At 33.3% G+C, this 18,374-nt stretch overlaps 1 protein-coding gene across 1 annotated transcript in view; it reads left to right on the forward strand.

The window, feature by feature from the left end:
- LOC129749358 (nuclear transcription factor Y subunit beta) overlaps positions 1-18,374 on the forward strand; it is a 178,085-nt gene that overhangs the window by 146,271 nt on the left and 13,440 nt on the right. The window contains exon 2 of the mRNA XM_055744319.1: positions 1,677-1,837. Within this exon, the coding sequence (XP_055600294.1) occupies positions 1,677-1,837 (161 nt within the window). The remainder of the gene's footprint in view (positions 1-1,676; positions 1,838-18,374) is intronic.

Below are 18,374 nucleotides of genomic sequence, written 5' to 3' on the forward strand. Positions count from 1 at the left end.
TTTTGTCATTTTTGTCATTTTTGTCATTTTTGTCATTTTTGTCATTTTTGTCATTTTTGTCATTTTTGTCATTTTTGTCATTTTTGTCATTTTTGTCATTTTTGTCATTTTTGTCATTTTTGTCATTTTTGTCATTTTTGTCATTTTTGTTATTTTTGTCATTTTTGTCATTTTTGTCATTTTTGTCATTTTTGTCATTTTTGTCATTTTTGTCATTTTTGTCATTTTTGTCATTTTTGTCATTTTTGTCATTTTTTGTCATTTTTGTCATTTTTGTCATTTTTGTCATTTTTGTCATTTTTGTCATTTTTGTCATTTTTGTCATTTTTGTCATTTTTGTCATTTTTGTCATTTTTGCCATTTTTGTCATTTTTGTCATTTTTGTCATTTTTGTCATTTTTGTCATTTTTGTCATTTTTGTCATTTTTGTCATTTTTGTCATTTTTGTCATTTTTGTCATTTTTGTCATTTTTGTCATTTTTGTCATTTTTGTCATTTTTGTCATTTTTGTCATTTTTGTCATTTTTGTCATTTTTGTCATTTTTGTCATTTTTGTCATTTTTGTCATTTTTGTCATTTTTGTCATTTTTGTCATTTTTGTCATTTTTGTCATTTTTGTCATTTTTGTCATTTTTGTCATTTTTGTCATTTTTGTCATTTTTGTCATTTTTGTCATTTTTGTCATTTTTGTCATTTTTGTCATTTTTGTCATTTTTGTCATTTTTTGTCATTTTTGTCATTTTTGTCATTTTTGTCATTTTTGTCATTTTTGTCATTTTTGTCATTTTTGTCATTTTTGTCATTTTTGTCATTTTTGTCATTTTTGTCATTTTTGTCATTTTTGTCATTTTTGTCATTTTTGTCATTTTTGTCATTTTTGTCATTTTTGTCATTTTTGTCATTTTTGTTATTTTTTTTAAACGAAAAATAAGCCCGAAAAATTTATTTAAATTAAATCACTCAGGCCTTTATTAATTCTCAATTTAATCGGAATTTCTACATATAGCAAATGGACGTCATCCGGAAAAACATTGTCTCGATTTGCCGGATTCGATCCCCGGGTAATCGAAATGTGGCTCTTCAATTTGCATAGCAATCATTGTATTGATGCTTTCGTGTCGAAATTATATTGTCCCGGCATCTCGCTTTTTGGCTGAATGGTTGGATTGCAAAATTTTAAAAGGAAAAAATTACCTCTTTGTTTTATGTTGGTATTCAAATTTTTCTCGCTGACGCTTTCTCGTTATTTCGATCTACCCTTTCGCTGAAACCTCGAAACTCCCACAAATTGTGATGTGACAAAGAAAATCGCTTTTGCTACACTTGCACAAATATACATATATTTGTGACACACAAACTCTTGTACATACACAAATGCGATTGAAGAGATTTTGACGTCATGGCTCGTAGAGTTGAAAAGCGGTTGATGGTTTTTTTTGGCTATTTTTGCTTTTCTCGAATCAGCAATTCGATGGATCGAAAAAGTTGCTGGGAATTAAATTTGAATATTTAATTTCATATGAAATTTTATTCATAATATCGTGCTGTTTTGTTCTGATTTTTATTTGCGTGTTTACCATATTTATGGTTGCTTTAGATATATTTATTTCTGATCAATTTTTTTAACCACGAAACATGTCAAATTAAATTTGAATTTTTTTCTCGATTTCTTCCAGAATGTCCACCCGCGATGGATGGGATGGAACGATTCGCCTGCCCAACGCCGGATAGGCAAGGCCGGTATCGATGTATAGACGATCACGTGCTCTGCGATGGGTTTATCGACTGCCCGGAAGGAGAGGACGAGGACCGGCAAGCGTGTATGTTTTACAAAACGGTAAGTGATCTTTGAAAATCCTTTATTAAATTTAAATTTTGTTTTTAAAAATTCAAATCAGAAGACTCTTTCCCAGAAACCCTAACAAACAGTGTGCTTACTGATTCACCCCAATAGTTTCCCCCGAAAAACAAAATCAAAAACAAGGTGAAAACAAAATCTGGGGGAAAATTTCATGCTAGCACCTCATTAAAGTCAACCGACCCGAAACGGAAAGTTTTGAGTGTGGAGAGCTTGTTGGTTCGACACATTTTCCTTACTGCTTTTTCCAACTGCTGCTTATCCAAGCCAGATGGAAGCCGGACAACACCAGCCGGAAGGAGCTTTTGGTGTGTAACTGTAACTGGTCATGCCAATTTACGCCACCAGAACCATGCTATCTACCAGTTACGGCTAACTAGTTACGGTTCAAATGCTCCGGCAGCAGCACGGATTTGGATAGGTCTGGCATTGGGTTTACGGGGAAAAAGTTTTTTTTTAAGGGACGGAAACGAGAAGTGCTTCTCGAGGAATTTGGTTTTGATTATTAGGTAGATTGAAAATTCAAAACTTTTCAACAGAACACCACAGAAATACAAATTTGCTTGCTTTTTCAACATTGTGAAGTTGATTTAAAGTTGCCATATTTGACGGTGTAAGGCGTACCAAGCGTATTTGAGCAAATTAAAAAAACCCCACTTTTTTACTCAGTCACAGTCGTAGCTCGTCGAGCTTATTCGATACATACCTATAAAATTGGGTCAGAGGCACATAATTGATGATCCCCCCAATCGACCGATACCTAATCCGGTAAGACTTCTATCATGGACTTATTTAAAATTTTGGAAAAATGCTGCGTGTGAACCTTCAAATAGGTGTTTAGTGAAATATTTTTCAACGAATCATGACTCTGAATGTCCATTTAACTTATTCCTTGTGGAGTTGTTGAGACGATTGTATAAGGAATAATTCTTTTCAACGATGCATGATCAATTTTTGTGATAATAATGCCAAAGGATTCTTCGTATTTCGACTTTATTTTGTATTTTCAGATTTTGAAAATTTTATTTACATACTTTACGTTTGTCAGAATAACAAAAAATTTCCGAAAATCAAGAGAAAAAATGTATGGGAGCCCCCTTCCTCCTGTTTCTTCTACCCACTGGAAAACAGATTAATGGTCTTGAATAATCATGAAAACACCCCTCGTACCCAAAAACATCCCCATGCTAAATTTGTGTCCATTTGCTTGATTAGTTCTCAGTAATGCCAAAATTCTATAAGCGATTGAAAAAGGAGGGTGAGGCGATGGCGAATATTCATTGAAAGATTTTTCGTAAGTGATCTTGAGCGGAACTTTTTACTTTTCCTAAGATCTACACAATGATAATTTATGAATCTTATCGAAATGTTGGAAAAACAATTTTTCGAGATATTTTCATACAAGCTGTATCATTTTTGCTAAAAAATTATGAAATGAAGTAATATTATAAGAAACTTTAAAAACATACGCCTTTTCTGCTGTAATTTTTACCAATCGATGCTGACTTTGAACGTCAATTTATGTAATTCTTTACCGTAATGAACTGATTTCTAATGACTAAAATGGTGGAAAAACTCATAAAAAAGCACCATTCGGGTTTTTGTAACAAGTTTTTCATCAAAATATCAACTAATCACGTAGATTTTAAAAGCAGAATATGATCTTGATTGAAACTATCTTTGATCTTGAGCAAAACGATTTGCTTCCAAAATAAACCGCGGTGCGCTGCCTTATGCCTGATGTCTGACACGCAGTTTTAACCCCTAAATGTATGCAGCACCTTTGTATTTTTTTAATTATATCAACTTTCGGGACAGAAATGATTCAATATACCAGGCACACAAAAAATTTATTTTTTTGGGGTTAGAGAAATTTTTTTTTGATTCTTCTTTCAGAGGGAAGACGGAAAGGAGTAAAAGGGCTTTCATACATATTTTTTGGCATAATTCGAGAACTTATGAAGCCAATAAAGGTAGAGTCATAATTTAAGAATTGAAATCAGTCTTCATTGCCATAACTTTTCGAACTTTAAGAAGCAGCTTCATTTAAAGAGGTTGTTCTTGATGTCGAAATTCCAATTGAAAACGATATAATAACAAACAAAAATTAAAATTATTTTAAACACAAATTTCTTCAATTCCACAAAGTCTAGCAAAGTACGCCAGGTCAGCTAATTTATAATACATAACGATTCAATTGGTGGCCTGGTATTGAAAACCTATCCGATTCTCTTGTGTTTGATGTTTACACTTGAGCTCGAACTCATGCAAATCGGTTTGGGAAATGATTGTTTTATCAGTTGAACCTAATATTTTAATATAAATAAATTTTATTGTGATTCGTAAGAAAATGGAATTTATATAAACTTTATTCTACGAAAGAGTTATTTAGAGCAAAGTCGCCAAAATAACAGACAAATATGTAATTTCACAGAATTTTAAGCAAAATATTATCACCACATCTGTGTCACAGAACAAAGAATGTTTAAATATTCACAGATTTCACAATTTTTTTTTTAAATTTTGGATGGGTTTTGAAAATTATAACTTTTTTTTCGTTAATATAAAATTTAGATTTCTTATTAAGAGTTATAACAGTATGATAAGACGTTTAATGTAAACTGATTTTTCCCAAATTAAATATAAAAAAAAAACAAAATTCGGCATGAATTTTCAATGAAATTACAGGAATTTCATAGCTATACATAAATCAATCACATAATTCTTGGATTAAATCACAAAATATCAGAATTTTTCCCTGATTCAGAGCAGGGATGAGCAAAATGCAGCCCTCTTGGCGTCCTTGTGAGGCCCGCAAAACTTTTTATTTTAATTTTTTTTTGTTTTAACCATTTCTTTGAAAATTTTCTTGAAAATAAGCAATCAATATTTTCTATGTTAGATAAGCAATAGAAACACTTTCCCTATGGTTGAGGTTGTCAGATTGCCCGGTTTTATCCGGGTATGCCCGAATATTTGATACAAAACTTGGGAACAGTTCGGCCCGGCCTGATAGCCCGGATTTCATTGAAAAATGCCCGGATTTCATTGAAAAATGCCCGGATTTTGCCCGGATTTTTTCACTTTATTTAGCAAATCAAAAAAAAAATTAATTGTGTTGTAAATTTATTTTATTTAGCCACCGATACAAAAAATTTTAAGCAGATTTTGCAAAAATATTCATGAAAATATTTTTCGAAGCCTAAAATACCATTCAAAATGTGTTCATGAATTCTGATGAAAAAAAAATTTTTTTTTTTGATTTTTTAACCTTGATTTTATTGAGTCACTAGCTGACCCGATGTGCTTTGCTACACCTTTTAAAATCGAATGATATTTTCAGAATTTATCCAAATTTTTATTGTTTCGTTGGCATTATTTTAAATCAAATTATAACATAATTCATAAGCAACCACTATAATATGAGAGCTGCAGCTGGAGTTTCGAATTGCAACACAAAAATAACTTAAACTAATATTCTGAATGTTAATTTATAAATTTGTGTTAAAGATCTGATAATTTTAATCTGTTTCTTTAAGCCTCGCCCTAAAAAGAAGGGTCTCAAATTAATCGTCCGCAAACAATCCAACTTATAAAATATGGTTGTTCTGCTTGATATGTTCTGGGTTTATGCTAAAAAACTAAAAATAGAGCCCCCCCCCGGTCCTTCCCTTCCCCCCAGCTAAATGGAGATCGTGATCTTTAATAGTCATACCCATTTTTTTTGGTTCCCAAAAATCCTCTTGTATCAAATATTGTTCCATTTGATGATAAGTTTTTAAGCTTTACAACAAAATTTATATGGAACCCCCTCCTTTCTTCTCCTCTTTACACTGTAAGGCGTAAGGGTCTATAACAATCGTAGAAACATATCTTGTAACCTTTCCATGCCATATTTGTTTCCATTTGTTGGCTTCGTTACCATACATTGAAAACTTACTCTAACAAAATTGTGTTGGGCTCAGCTTCCTCCTTCTTTGTACCTACTCACTGAAAGGAGGATGGTGTGTCAGATAATCATAGCTTCATACCAAAATGATTTTTGCGTTATTTGCGTTGTAAATTCTTAAGTTATGCATATACTTGAAAGGAAGTACCATCCCCCCCTTCCGTTCTCCCAATTGATTGGAGGGGTGAGAACTTGATATTCATAAAAGTATTTTTTATACTAAAATACTTTTTGATGCCATATTTTATTTCATTTGCTCTATTCATTCTCAAGTTTTGCAAAAAAATGTATGGAAGCCCCCCTTTCCCCCTTTATATCTTTCCGCTAAAAAATGTGGGGCGTCAATTTTATAATAGAAACATTTCTCATATCTAAATACCCTCACATGCCAAATATGGTTCAATTTGCTCGATCAGCTCTCCAGTTATACTGAAAATTTTAAGGGAGACTTCTTCTCCCCCTTTTCATCAACCTTTTTGAAGGAGTGAGGGATACCAAATATTCAAAGAAGCATTTCTCGTACCCAAATATCGTTCCATGACAAATTTGGTTCCATTTGCTGTTGTAGTTCTTGAGTTATGCAATAAAAATTGTATTAAACTTCCTTCCCTCGTTACTTTCTCTCAGCTGGAAGAAGGAAGGGGTCTCAAACTCTCAAACAATCATTAGAACATGTCACGTTCCCAAATATCCACTCATGCCAAGTTTGGTTCCATTTGCTTAATTAGTTTTTGAGTTATGTAAAAAATTATAAAGAAGGACTCCTCCCCCCCTTTTATGTATCCCTATTAGAAAGAGGGATGTGTCTCAAATAATCATTATAATATTTTTCGTATCAAATTACCTTCCCATGCCAAATTTGGTTCCAATATCTTGATTAGTGTTCGAGTTATATGAAAAATTGTAAGGTAGCCTCCCTCCCCCCTTCCTATTACCACACTGAGAGGAGGGAGGGGTACCTTTTATTTATAGAAATATTCTCCGTTCCCAAATACCACCCCATGCCAAATTTGATACCATTTGCTTGATTGGTTCTCGAGCTATGCAAAAAATAATCTTTTGTTTGGGAGGCCCCTCCCTCCCTTCCTGTTAGGGGGAGGAGTCTCAAACCATAATAGAAACCTTCCTCGGCTTCCAATACCCCCACTTGCCAAGTTTCGCGTAAATCGGTTCAGTAGTTTCTGAGTCTATAGGGAACAGACAGACAGACAGAAATTTATTTTTATATATATAGATTTCTAGGTTTTGACAAAATTTGCCCGGTCACGGTGTCTCTGGAAGAAAATTTTATTTTTCGAAAATTAGCATCGCTAATTTTTGCACCATTCGAAAGCTGGGACTTTCCCCTTTCATTTGAGCCCAAATTTGAAATAATCCACCGGGGGGTCTGGAACATTTTATTTTTTTGAAGATTTTTTAAGCTTTTTAATGGTTTTTCCAAAGACAAAATCATACTAAGCACTGTGAAAACGCTTGTCTTACCTTTAGCGTAAATCCAATATTATATGTCAATAACATGATTCAATAGGAAATTTCCCTGACTACAATTTTGTAGAAGACATCAAAGTGATACAAAGTGAGAGAAAAGAGTTGTAATGTCACAAACAGGGTGATTATTGTTTCATTTGAAAAATCTAATAAAACTACCCACCATTGATTGTACTAAGACCAGAAAAAGTATTCTACGAGCTTAGTTATTGATTGTAGAGAATATAAATGTTCAAAACGGTTTATTTACATTTAAAAAATCAATCTTTTACATTAAATTGATCAGGATTATCTGAAGTTATGAGCATTTGTAGGGTTTTATTCTGGAAAAAATGTATTCCGCCTTTCTTAAAATTTTAGTTATCTATATTTTGAGCTAAGTTAGATTGAATACTTTAAGAACAAACATTTGGGACTAGGAAACAAGTTAGATTTACTTCATGGATTTAATTACGGATTTTAAATAATTCACCTGGATTTCAAAATAAAAATTAGTTCAAATATTCAATACATTGGAATAAAATTGAACCAAAGCTGGCTTGCAACAAACTTGTATACAATCTACATTGCATAAAATCAAACAATCGAAAAAATTAAGATTGAAAAAAAAAATTCTAAACGACAGGTGATATTACTCCCATCTTCTACAGTTTGCCTTTCGCTCTTTCAACTGTTGAATTTCCGAAGAATGTATCAAATTTTCGTTTCAAATACCTTAAACTTTATTTATTCCCTACTTCGGGGTTTTTGGAAAAATCGGAGTGACAAAAAAAAAAAAAGAATTTGATATTTGTTCCGGAATAATAAAACCCCAAAAATGCTCATAACTTCAGATAATCCTGATCAACTTTATGTAAAAGATTGATTTTTTAATGTGAATAAACCATTTTGAACATTTATACACTCTTCAATCAATAGCTTAGCTCGTAGAATACTTTTTCTGGTCTTAGTACAATCAATGGTGGGTAGTTTTATTAGATTTTTCAAATGAAACAATAATCACCCTGTTTGTGACATTACAACTCTTTTCTCTCACTTTGTATCACTTTGATGTCTTCTACAAAATTGTAGTCAGGGAAATTTCCTATTGAATCATGTTATTGACATATAATATTGGATTTACGCTAAAGGTAAGACAAGCGTTTTCACAGTGCTTAGTATGATTTTGTCTTTGGAAAAACCATTAAAAAGCTTAAAAAATCTTCAAAAAAATAAAATGTTCCAGACCCCCCGGTGGATTATTTCAAATTTGGGCTCAAATGAAAGGGGAAAGTCCCAGCTTTCGAATGGTGCAAAAATTAGCGATGCTAATTTTCGATAAATAAAATCGTTCCATCAGAGACACCGTGGGTTATTAACCGAAGTTTTGGTTGTCAATTCAGAAATGAAATGCCCGGATTTTGCCAGGTTCTTTAAAGAAAATATATGCTATGTGCTGAAAAAATTCTGGCAACCTTACTAACAATATCTAAATTAAAATTTAGAAAATCCATTGAATCTGTAAAATATATCTGTATCCAAAATGTTTACAAAATTTTTTTCACCGTTGGTAAGAAAAAATTGAGCTTCGAGAGCGAAAGAAAATTGTGGAAAAATTTCAAAAAGATAATTAGAGTAAATGTTGCCGCAACTTTGGCCGTTCCCTTGCCGCAGCAGCAGAATCCAACGAACGTCATCTGTGATGACAGCGATCTGTCAGGAGATGATGTCATCGTGACTGGCGAATTTGAAGATTAATTCTACGCGATTGAGGAAGTGCATTGATTCGATCAGACCAGAGTTGCAAGATTTCAGATAATCATCTGAATGTGATACTCAATGCAATGAGTATCAATCAAGCAGCACACTGAAATTCGTTGTGATACTCGATGCAATCATTTTGGAATGAAATTCATTGAACATCACATCCTGTCAAAAATCACGAGCACAATTTTGTCCCTTCATCCCTCTAATAAACAACCCTACTTTTTTCCCCACTTTTTTCGTATGCTAACTTGGGTGATGGATAAATGATAATATTCTACGAAAAAATGGAAAATAAATTCATTGTCGACAACATCTATCATTATTTTACTTTCAATAAACCATGGGTAGCAAACATAGTTTGAATTTCAAATAAGTTGGCTTATTTTATTGATCTAAGTCAGTTTACTACATGTTTTCCAACAACAATATTACCAAACTTTCCAACAATGTTCTTACCAATAGGCCTTAACAATGAAGAGTCCGGCAGTGAAACGTGAAAATATTGTTTGCTGCTCAATTTTTCACGTCTCACTGCTACACCGTCGCTATAGAATTCGATAAAGCCAGAGAGGCGGTTTCTCATGTAAACAATCTAAGCAATTGTTGTAAATTGTGAAGTGCTAAAACTACGGAGAAAACCGGTTATAAAAGGTAGAAAACTTTGGATGCTTGGTCACTCCACAAACCTTGAATATTCATGTGAGAAATGTAAAATACGCTTAGTTAGCTAAGCATAGAATAAATTAATAGAAAAATCGATATTTGTTTTAACTCTCAAGGGCTGAAATTTTTACAAAAAAAAAGATCAAAACTCAGATTTTTTTAGGTTTTTTTTGTATTTTTCGGCTGTTGACATACAAAAAAAAATAACATATGTTGAACTGTAATATGATCACAGTCATCAAATGTCATGCGGTCCCTTCTTCAGAGCATGGTGTGTACGAGTGAAGGATATCTAAATTTGGAAATATTAATAAAGATCATGTTTTCTAACAAATATGCATCTATACATTCAGAATTAAAACCTACTTTTTTATATCAACTAAATGAAAAATTTAATTATAGAAGCCGTGATGTCAGTGATAAGCTGTCCTTTGTTTCGACTTTTATTTAAATTTCTTTTCAAACGATCTTTTTTTAAACGTCCTTGGTCCTTTACATCCCTTCTCTGTTCCAAACTACTCATTGGTGGTGCAATTTTCTGCAGAATTTTTGACAGTAACAGTCACTTAGAGACTGTAAAAGATCCGGAACAACCGTAGAGAAAACCAATTTTCGAAACCAATCTTAACGTTTCCGATTTCACAAAAACCACTTCAAAATGATGTACTAGGCTGTGAATGATCAATTAACAGTCTAAACTAGCCATTTTACTAAAATTGAACAGTGTTTTTTCCATGGGTTTCACGAATTTCTTTTAAAGGGCATTTTTATACGTACTCAAAAATCTTTCAAAAATCCAGCTATGATAATAAAAGAACAATTCATTTCTAATGCATGTGTCTAAAAGCTCATAAGATAATAATCAAAAAATTAGAAGTAAGGCCGCTTAACAAAAGAAGCGATTTTACAATTACTCCAAATGGTAGTATAAAAATATTTGATCAACCTTAATATTCAATGGCGTATTATTAATTTCTGCCATATTCATTTTTCTATTTAGAATTCTATAAATCTTCTGGAAACGCTCTTAATAGAATAAGTGAATTTATCGGACATTAGATAGGCTGATAGGCTGGTATGAATCATATCCTACTTTTCGGTGCAACGATCATGTTTTCTACTTCAGAAATTTCCCACAGGGAATTTCAAACATCACGCGAGACGAGATAATATTTGAAAAAGATCTGTGAGCCGGTGCAAATAAAACCGGCTTTCCTTCTCTTGAAAAAGAAAATCATTAAAATGCCTATAAAATCATTAAAATGTCTTTTTTGAATTGAAATAAAAAAGTTTAAGCGTTAGGATAGAAGCTACAAACCGCCGCTTTCATTTGAAAGGGAAAATTTTGATATTTCTTTATAACTTTTTATTTGGTTCATAAATGCTTATCATATGTGGTCGATTCCAGCCGGTTGCATAAGCTGGGATGCCATGCGTTTTAATTGGAATGGTTTTTCATTGGTAATAAGCTTTTCTTAATTTTTATATTTCAAAATTTAATTTGTTTGGAAGATTAAGAAACTATTTTCTTAATTTATATTAAATCTCTACATAGCTACCTATAAATTAAAACTTCGTTTTTAAGGTTGCCGCTACAAGTAAAAGCAAAGCATAGCTCGAATGCTATAAACAAAATCATAAAACTTTTTTCTGCAAAGTTGACAAAAAAACTTTCGGTAATTCAAAGATACTAAATTTGTAAAATTAGGCCCGGTGGATCCTTATAATTTTAATTCTGAATTTTTGTGTTTCCCAGCTTAGTTGTCTTTGCGGTACTTTTTGTGTTAATATTTATAATAATCAAATATTTAGCTTTTCAGATTTTGCTAATTTTTTTTTATAGTTTCTTGTATTGTCCAGAAGATTTGATATGTTTTTTCTGGCAAGAACATTAAGCCATTGGGGTTTTTTTGAAAAATTTTGAGCTTGGGCATTTCAATGTTTGCGGATCTTTTCCATGATTGCAAAACTTTGCATCAACGTTTTTAAGAGATTTAAAAGTACATTACTGTAGGAAATACAATTTCATAACTTGCATGTCTTTAATCCTTTGAATACGAGCGAGACTCATCAACATATTTGGTCATAAAAACTTTTCGCTCATCCTGTAAAACTTTCATTAAACTAAGACAAAAATATTATAATCAGATTCATACAAGCCATGATAATACATTCTTCAGAAAGATGTTTTAAAATCAAAACTTTCATTCACAATCAACGTTAACGTTTCACACTGAGATTCAAAAAGGAAGAACCTCACTCGATAAAATCTTAACTGAACGAGATTTCACAACTTTGCTTAAGACAGAAATAAAAAAAAACGAATTCTTATCATCACCCTGATTGTACTGAGCTTTTAACAGTATGTTCTCTATAAAAATGTTTAAAAAAAAGTATAACTGACCTTTAACATTCATCAAGTTTAACTGACAGTTTTTAAAAAGTCGTGGTATGTTCAGCTTTTTCTGAACTATAAAACTTTTTTCACTGTTTCATTGTTCAAGAGCTTGCACAAATATTATTCCATGGCATCTCTGCCTTCCAAAAAGTAGTTTTTCTGCTCGTGATTCTCAGTCTGAGAAAACGTTGACATTCAAGACAAGAACCGTTTGTGATACTCACAATGAGATTACCTAACATCACACTGAGATTCAAAAAGGGAAAATCTCACTAAAAAAAATCTCAATCTCATGAGATTTCGCAACCTTGGATCAGACAGTGAATAATTAATATTGTATCGCTTTAGTTTATCAATCGCTTATTGATTTGGTTGCTATCGTAAGTATTCCACTATTAAAAATATAAATTTATCCTAAAGTAATTGCTATCACAGGGATATAATTCCGAGCTTTGAAGGAGCCAATTAAGGTCGCCGTATTAACACTTAGTTTCTGCATTATCATTGGATAATAATTTCCGATTGTGAGTATTCACACCTTTTCTATTAAATCCATATATTTGAATGGTTAATTTCAAATGTACGCAGGCAGAAATCATTCCATAAAATTGGAAATTAAAAATACTGTTGAGGAGAAGCAACATTGAGGTTAGCCAATGTAAGTAAAACATTGTATTTCTAAGCATTTCATTTTTTATAATTAAAAATATAGTTTTAGTTGTACCACATCATCATCGGGCTGCTAAAAAATCCTCCGAACATCTCGCCGCAACAACAGTAAATAAGTTTTTATGACCATTCATCGTCCAATGCTGAGAAGTCAGTGATTTCTCCTAAAACAAGAAATTGTTTGTCATAACTGTGGTATAGCGTCAGACTTTTTAATGGAAATGAAGCTAGAACCATTTGTAAGAGCAAAAAAAGAAAATAAAACGATTCAAACTTTTATATGAGCCGTGAAAAAACCTTCAAAATTTTCATTTTCAATAAATTTAAAAGGGGAGCAAATGATGACTATCCAGAGCATTTAGTTCAATGGAAAACCTTTCCAAATGTATAACTTTTCGTTGTTTAGTCAGCCACTCAGGTTACTTATGGCGATTTTCCGGAATTTGGAATCTTTTGTAATTTCGACAACTTTGCTCATCGCCTCATTTTATACGGGATTTGGAATTTTAAAAATTGGTTTTCCAGCGCTTGAAGCAGAAAATTTAAATATTGAAAAAACTTTTTAAATAATAATAGATTTCAAATAAGTAATACATACATTCGTATGTTCTTTCCTTTTTCAATTTTAATTCTTCAAAATTTTGTCATCATTTAAGAATAACGATTAATTTAAATACTTCTCTTGCAGCTTAACATATTGATAGCACGTGATATTTTGCGTGCAGCCCCGAAGATTTAAAATTCAAATTGGCCCGTTGCCGTTGGTTCAAAAGATCGCTGTTGTGGCCATGAAAAGCCATTGGACTGTAGGGCGGCGCTTGGCAAAACAACCACTGATGGGACTCACTCCCCCTGCGGGAGCGAGCCTCTTCTAGACAACCCCTGGTGGTTGTCTCACCAGTGGAGGCAGGTCCTCGGACTGGCTGCCTGGAGGCCAAGGCCGGTTGATCACCGTCACCACAGTGATCGCAACTAAACTCTTCTAAGGGGGGCTCTGATAAGAGCCGATTGGATCGGAAGCAGCCGGAGGAGGAAGCACAGAGGAACAACACACTTACTCGCGGTGGAACATTCTGGATTTATTCTCTCGGTTCTCTATTTACATCAAATCTTCTTCTTTGACTCTTTCTAACACTATTGCGCCGGCTGCGCAATTATTAGAATCCACTTCAGGTGGTCTCGCGCTAGACCACTCTTGACTTGCTCGCCTTCTCCTTCTCCGTTTTCGGTTTCTCCGCTGGACCGGTGTTGTCGCGATGGTGGTTGAAAATAGACTGATGATGCAGCGCGCGGGAGCGCGCGTTTTTATACTTTCGTCCCGTCGGCTGCTGCTCGCTGATTGGCTGGCGCTCCTCTCGCGTTCATCCCCTCTCGCTTTCTTCTCAGTCCGCTTGTCGGACTGAACAATCGCTAACCTTTGATTCAGAGCAATGTTCAATTTTTTTTACAAAATCGGTAATTTTAGGCATCTTTTTGTATTACTGACTTTGTCGTTACCTTCAAAAGTTGTTCGGGACAATATTAAAGAGACATATATTAAAGAATAGAATTTTTGAAATTAAAAAACCTAAAATTTGAGTTTAGAGAATCTATTCTTTTAAGATTAGATACAGCAAATGAAAATGAAAATAGGTTATATTAATTGAAGTAAGAAACAAATTTGAAGAGATATTTTTTCAAACAACTTTGGAAGCTAAATTTCTGTTATTTACATCAAAACATTAATATTTGAATTTGAAAATCTTTAAAGATGAAATTCAATTGAAGTTTTCACAGTTATTAGAGTTTTTAGGATTTATACCTTGCCATACTGCTTGATCAACTGTTCCGAGTAGCGTGGAATTGAGCAATTCAGTTCCGCTCAAGATCATTTACTCTATTCCTTATTTTTGGTTCATTTGATTGGTGTTTAAGTCACGCAAAACAAAACAGTTCAAAGAACGTTCCCGATTGTTATCCTCCTACTGGAAAACTAGAGGTGTCTGAAATCAAATCCTTTCTCATATTAAAATACTTTCCCATGCCAAATTTGATTCAATTTGCTAGATAAGTTCTCGGAAATTTATTGGAAAAAATGTATTTGAGACCCCGTCCTCCCTTCCTATTTTCTTGTTAGAATGAAAGGAGGGCATTAAATAAGCATAGGAACAAATTTAGTATCCAAATATCTTAACCTGCCAAACTCGTTTTCATTTTCTCAATCAGTTCCGAAGGTTTGGCAAAAAAATGTATGGGAGCCCTCTTGGCACTATGTTTCTCTACACTAGAAGGAGAGAGTGGTACAAGATCATTTTAGAGACGTTTTATGTACCTATGTTAAAATTAGTTCCATTAATTTGATCAATATTTGAATAAAGCAAAACAAAATGTATGAAAGTGCCCCTCCTCCATTCCTACCCACCTAAAGTACGAAAAATGTGTAAAAATTACGAAGAAATTAAATTTCTTCCCTCCTACATGGACCAAATTTATGAAATTATACCTTCCTGTAGAAAAAAGTCCAAAAATTGATTTGAAATTGTTTCAGACGCCGCACGAGCTCACGGACAGAGATAAATTGCCTTTCTTACCCCTAATTCCCTCATATTTTGTAAACAATCCAGAAAACCACTAAATTTTACTTAAAAATTTTTGAACCTTTCTAGAATTATCTTGTGTGATTTTTTTCGAGCAATCGTATGAAGCCACCGACTGTTTTACCCTCATTCCCCTACATTTTTAAGATAGTTAAAAAAAACTTGTTCGGATTTTGAAAAAAATGAATTGTATCTTATGTGATTTTTTTATTCGAGGAATCGAATGAAGGCTTATTGAGCTACCGCACGCGTCGTAAAATGAAGTTTTGGCTGTTTTAACCCTCGATTCCTCTAAATTTTTCAATTTATTAAGAAAAAAGCATGGAATTAGAAATTTTGATCCAAATGAGACTTACCTTGAGTGATTTTTTCCGAGGAATTGAGTGAAGGAGCCACAGAACGAGTTAGATATCTGAGTAATTTCCGTTTTACCCTCATTTTTTCAACCTTTTTAATATAGTTCAGAAAAGTTTGTTCGGACTGGAAAATTTCGGAGCAAATGTGACCTATCTAGATTATTTTTTATACAGGAATCGAATTAAGACTATTTGAGCCACCGAACGCATCGAAAAATGTAGATAGAGCTGTTTTAACTGTAATTCTCCTGAATTCTTTAATAGTTCAGAAAAGCATGTTCGGCCTTAAAAATTTTAAAACAAATGAGACCTACATATGTTGTGTGATTTTTTTGAGAAATTTAATGAAGTCTGTTTGAGCAACCACAAGCTTTGGAAAATGCAGTCATGGCTGTTTTTACCCTCATCTCCCCTACAGTTTATCAGTTAATTCAGAAAAAAAACATGATCAGACTTGAAAATTTTAAACCAAATGAGGAGTATGTTGAGTGTGTTTTTCTGAGAAATTTAATGAAGACTGTATGAGCCATTGGTAAGTCTCATTTGGTTCAAAATTTTCAAGTCCGAACTTACTGTTTTTCCTAATAAATTGAAAAGACGAGGGGAATTGAGGATAATATCAACAATAACTCCATTTTGCCATGCGTGCGGAGGCCCAAATAGTCTTCATTCGAATCGTTAAAAAAACACACACACAAAACAGGTATCATTTGTTCCAAAATCTTTCAGCCCGAACAAGCTTTTTCTGAACTATAATAAAAATTTTGAACAATTGGGGGTAAAACGGCAATTACTCCAGTTTCCGACGCGTGCGATGGCTAAAACAGCTTTCATTCGATTCCTCAAAAAAAATTACACAACATAAGTCTCATTTGGTTCAAAATTTTGCAGTACGAACATGCGTTGTTCTGAATTGATTGAAAAATGGAGGGGAATTAAGGGTAAAAACAGCCATAACTCCATTTTTCCAATACGTGCGATGGCTCAAAAAGCCTTCATCCGATTTCTCGCAAATAATCAGGTAAGAAAAATCTCATTTGGTTCAAAGCTGTCGAGTCTGAACTTACTTTTTCCATAAAAAATTGAAAGAGTATAGGGGAATCGAGGGTACAATCAACAATAACTTCATTTTCCAAAGCGTGTGGAGGCTTAAACAGTTTTCATTCGATTTCTTACAAAAATGGTCTGGGTTTTCACAATTTTCTATTCCAAATCTGTGTTATTTATGGGTTGTTAAAATATAGGGGAGTTACGGGTTAAAAAGGAACTATATTTCCGTCCGTAAAGTCATGTGACATCTGATGCTATGTTCAATCGATTTTCCGGACATTTTCACTAAAGGGAAGTGTAATTGAATTGATTTGATTCGTGTAGGAGAGAAGATATTAAAATTCTTCGCGGTTTATACACATTTTTCCCCATTTTGTGCAACGTAAGAAAAGAAGGGGCTCAAATCGTCATAGATACATTTCTCTTATTAAAATACTCTCCGATACCAAATTTTGTTCCATTTGCTTAATTAGTTCTCAAGGTGTGCCAAAATTTTCATAGAAGATCGCTTCCTCCCCTTCTTTTTTCCCCACCGAAAGGAATTTGGGGTGTCAAATAATCATAGAAAAATTTTACGTACCCAAATATTTCTCCATACCAAATTTGGTTCCATTTACTCAATAATTGTTCATTAGAGCCCCTACCCCCTTTCTATTCCTTTACAGGGAGGAGGGAGGGGGCTCATACCCAAATACCTTTCCATGCTTAATTTAGTTCCATTTGCTCGAACTGCTGTCGATTTTTTCGTGAAAATAATATGGAAGCTCCCTTCTTTCTTACTTATCTCTCCACTGGAAGAAGGGAGAGGTACCAAATCTAAATAAAATCATTCCCCGTGTCCAAATAAACTTCCATGTAAAAAGTGAATCCATTTGCATGATCAGTAGACTTAGTCAATTTGGGGTCATTTTTGAATTTCTCAAAGCTTGTGGTCTAAAAAACTTAATTTTTTTTTCTTTTTAGCTGGGAGGGATGAATCATCCGCATAGCATGAAAATCTCAGAAAAAGAAAAGAAAAAAAAAATTTGGTTCAAAACTCGACCATGATTTATTGCAGAATTATTTAGTAACCTTTACATGAGTAAACTTAAACTTGTAGGTTTGTTCGGAAAAATTCAATATTTTTTACTAAAAATCAACATAATTTTTGTTTCTTTTGTAAAACCGAACCTGCTTATGGTTTTTGCGGCAATTTATAAATTCTCCAAAGGAAATTCTCCACTAAACTGAAGACCTCCCTCTCATTGGAACCTTCTCCGATCTTCAATGCCCCATAATGTTTAGTTTCACGCAAAACGGTTCAGTAGTTTCCGAGTTTATAGGAAACAAACAAGCAGACAGACAGAAAAAAAATTCTTTTTTACAGATTGATTTGAGGAGAATCAAAATGCAACTTCAAAATCAAAAGATACAAACACTTTCGTTTGGAAAAAGTTCACCACCTTTGCAAACGAATTAATCAACTCTTCCATGTCAAGGAAACTTTGCGAAAGCAATTAAAAATCGATTAGAATAAACTTTTCCAAAGCCAAGCCAAGGCAACAACACGGCAGAAATACCACTCAGGTTGACAAATAAACACATTGGAAAACTAACACCCAAGCCAATGCAGAGTATTCCG

Source organism: Uranotaenia lowii, chromosome 2 (assembly GCF_029784155.1).
Source record: "Uranotaenia lowii strain MFRU-FL chromosome 2, ASM2978415v1, whole genome shotgun sequence".
In the NCBI taxonomy this organism is placed as follows: domain Eukaryota; kingdom Metazoa; phylum Arthropoda; class Insecta; order Diptera; family Culicidae; genus Uranotaenia; species Uranotaenia lowii.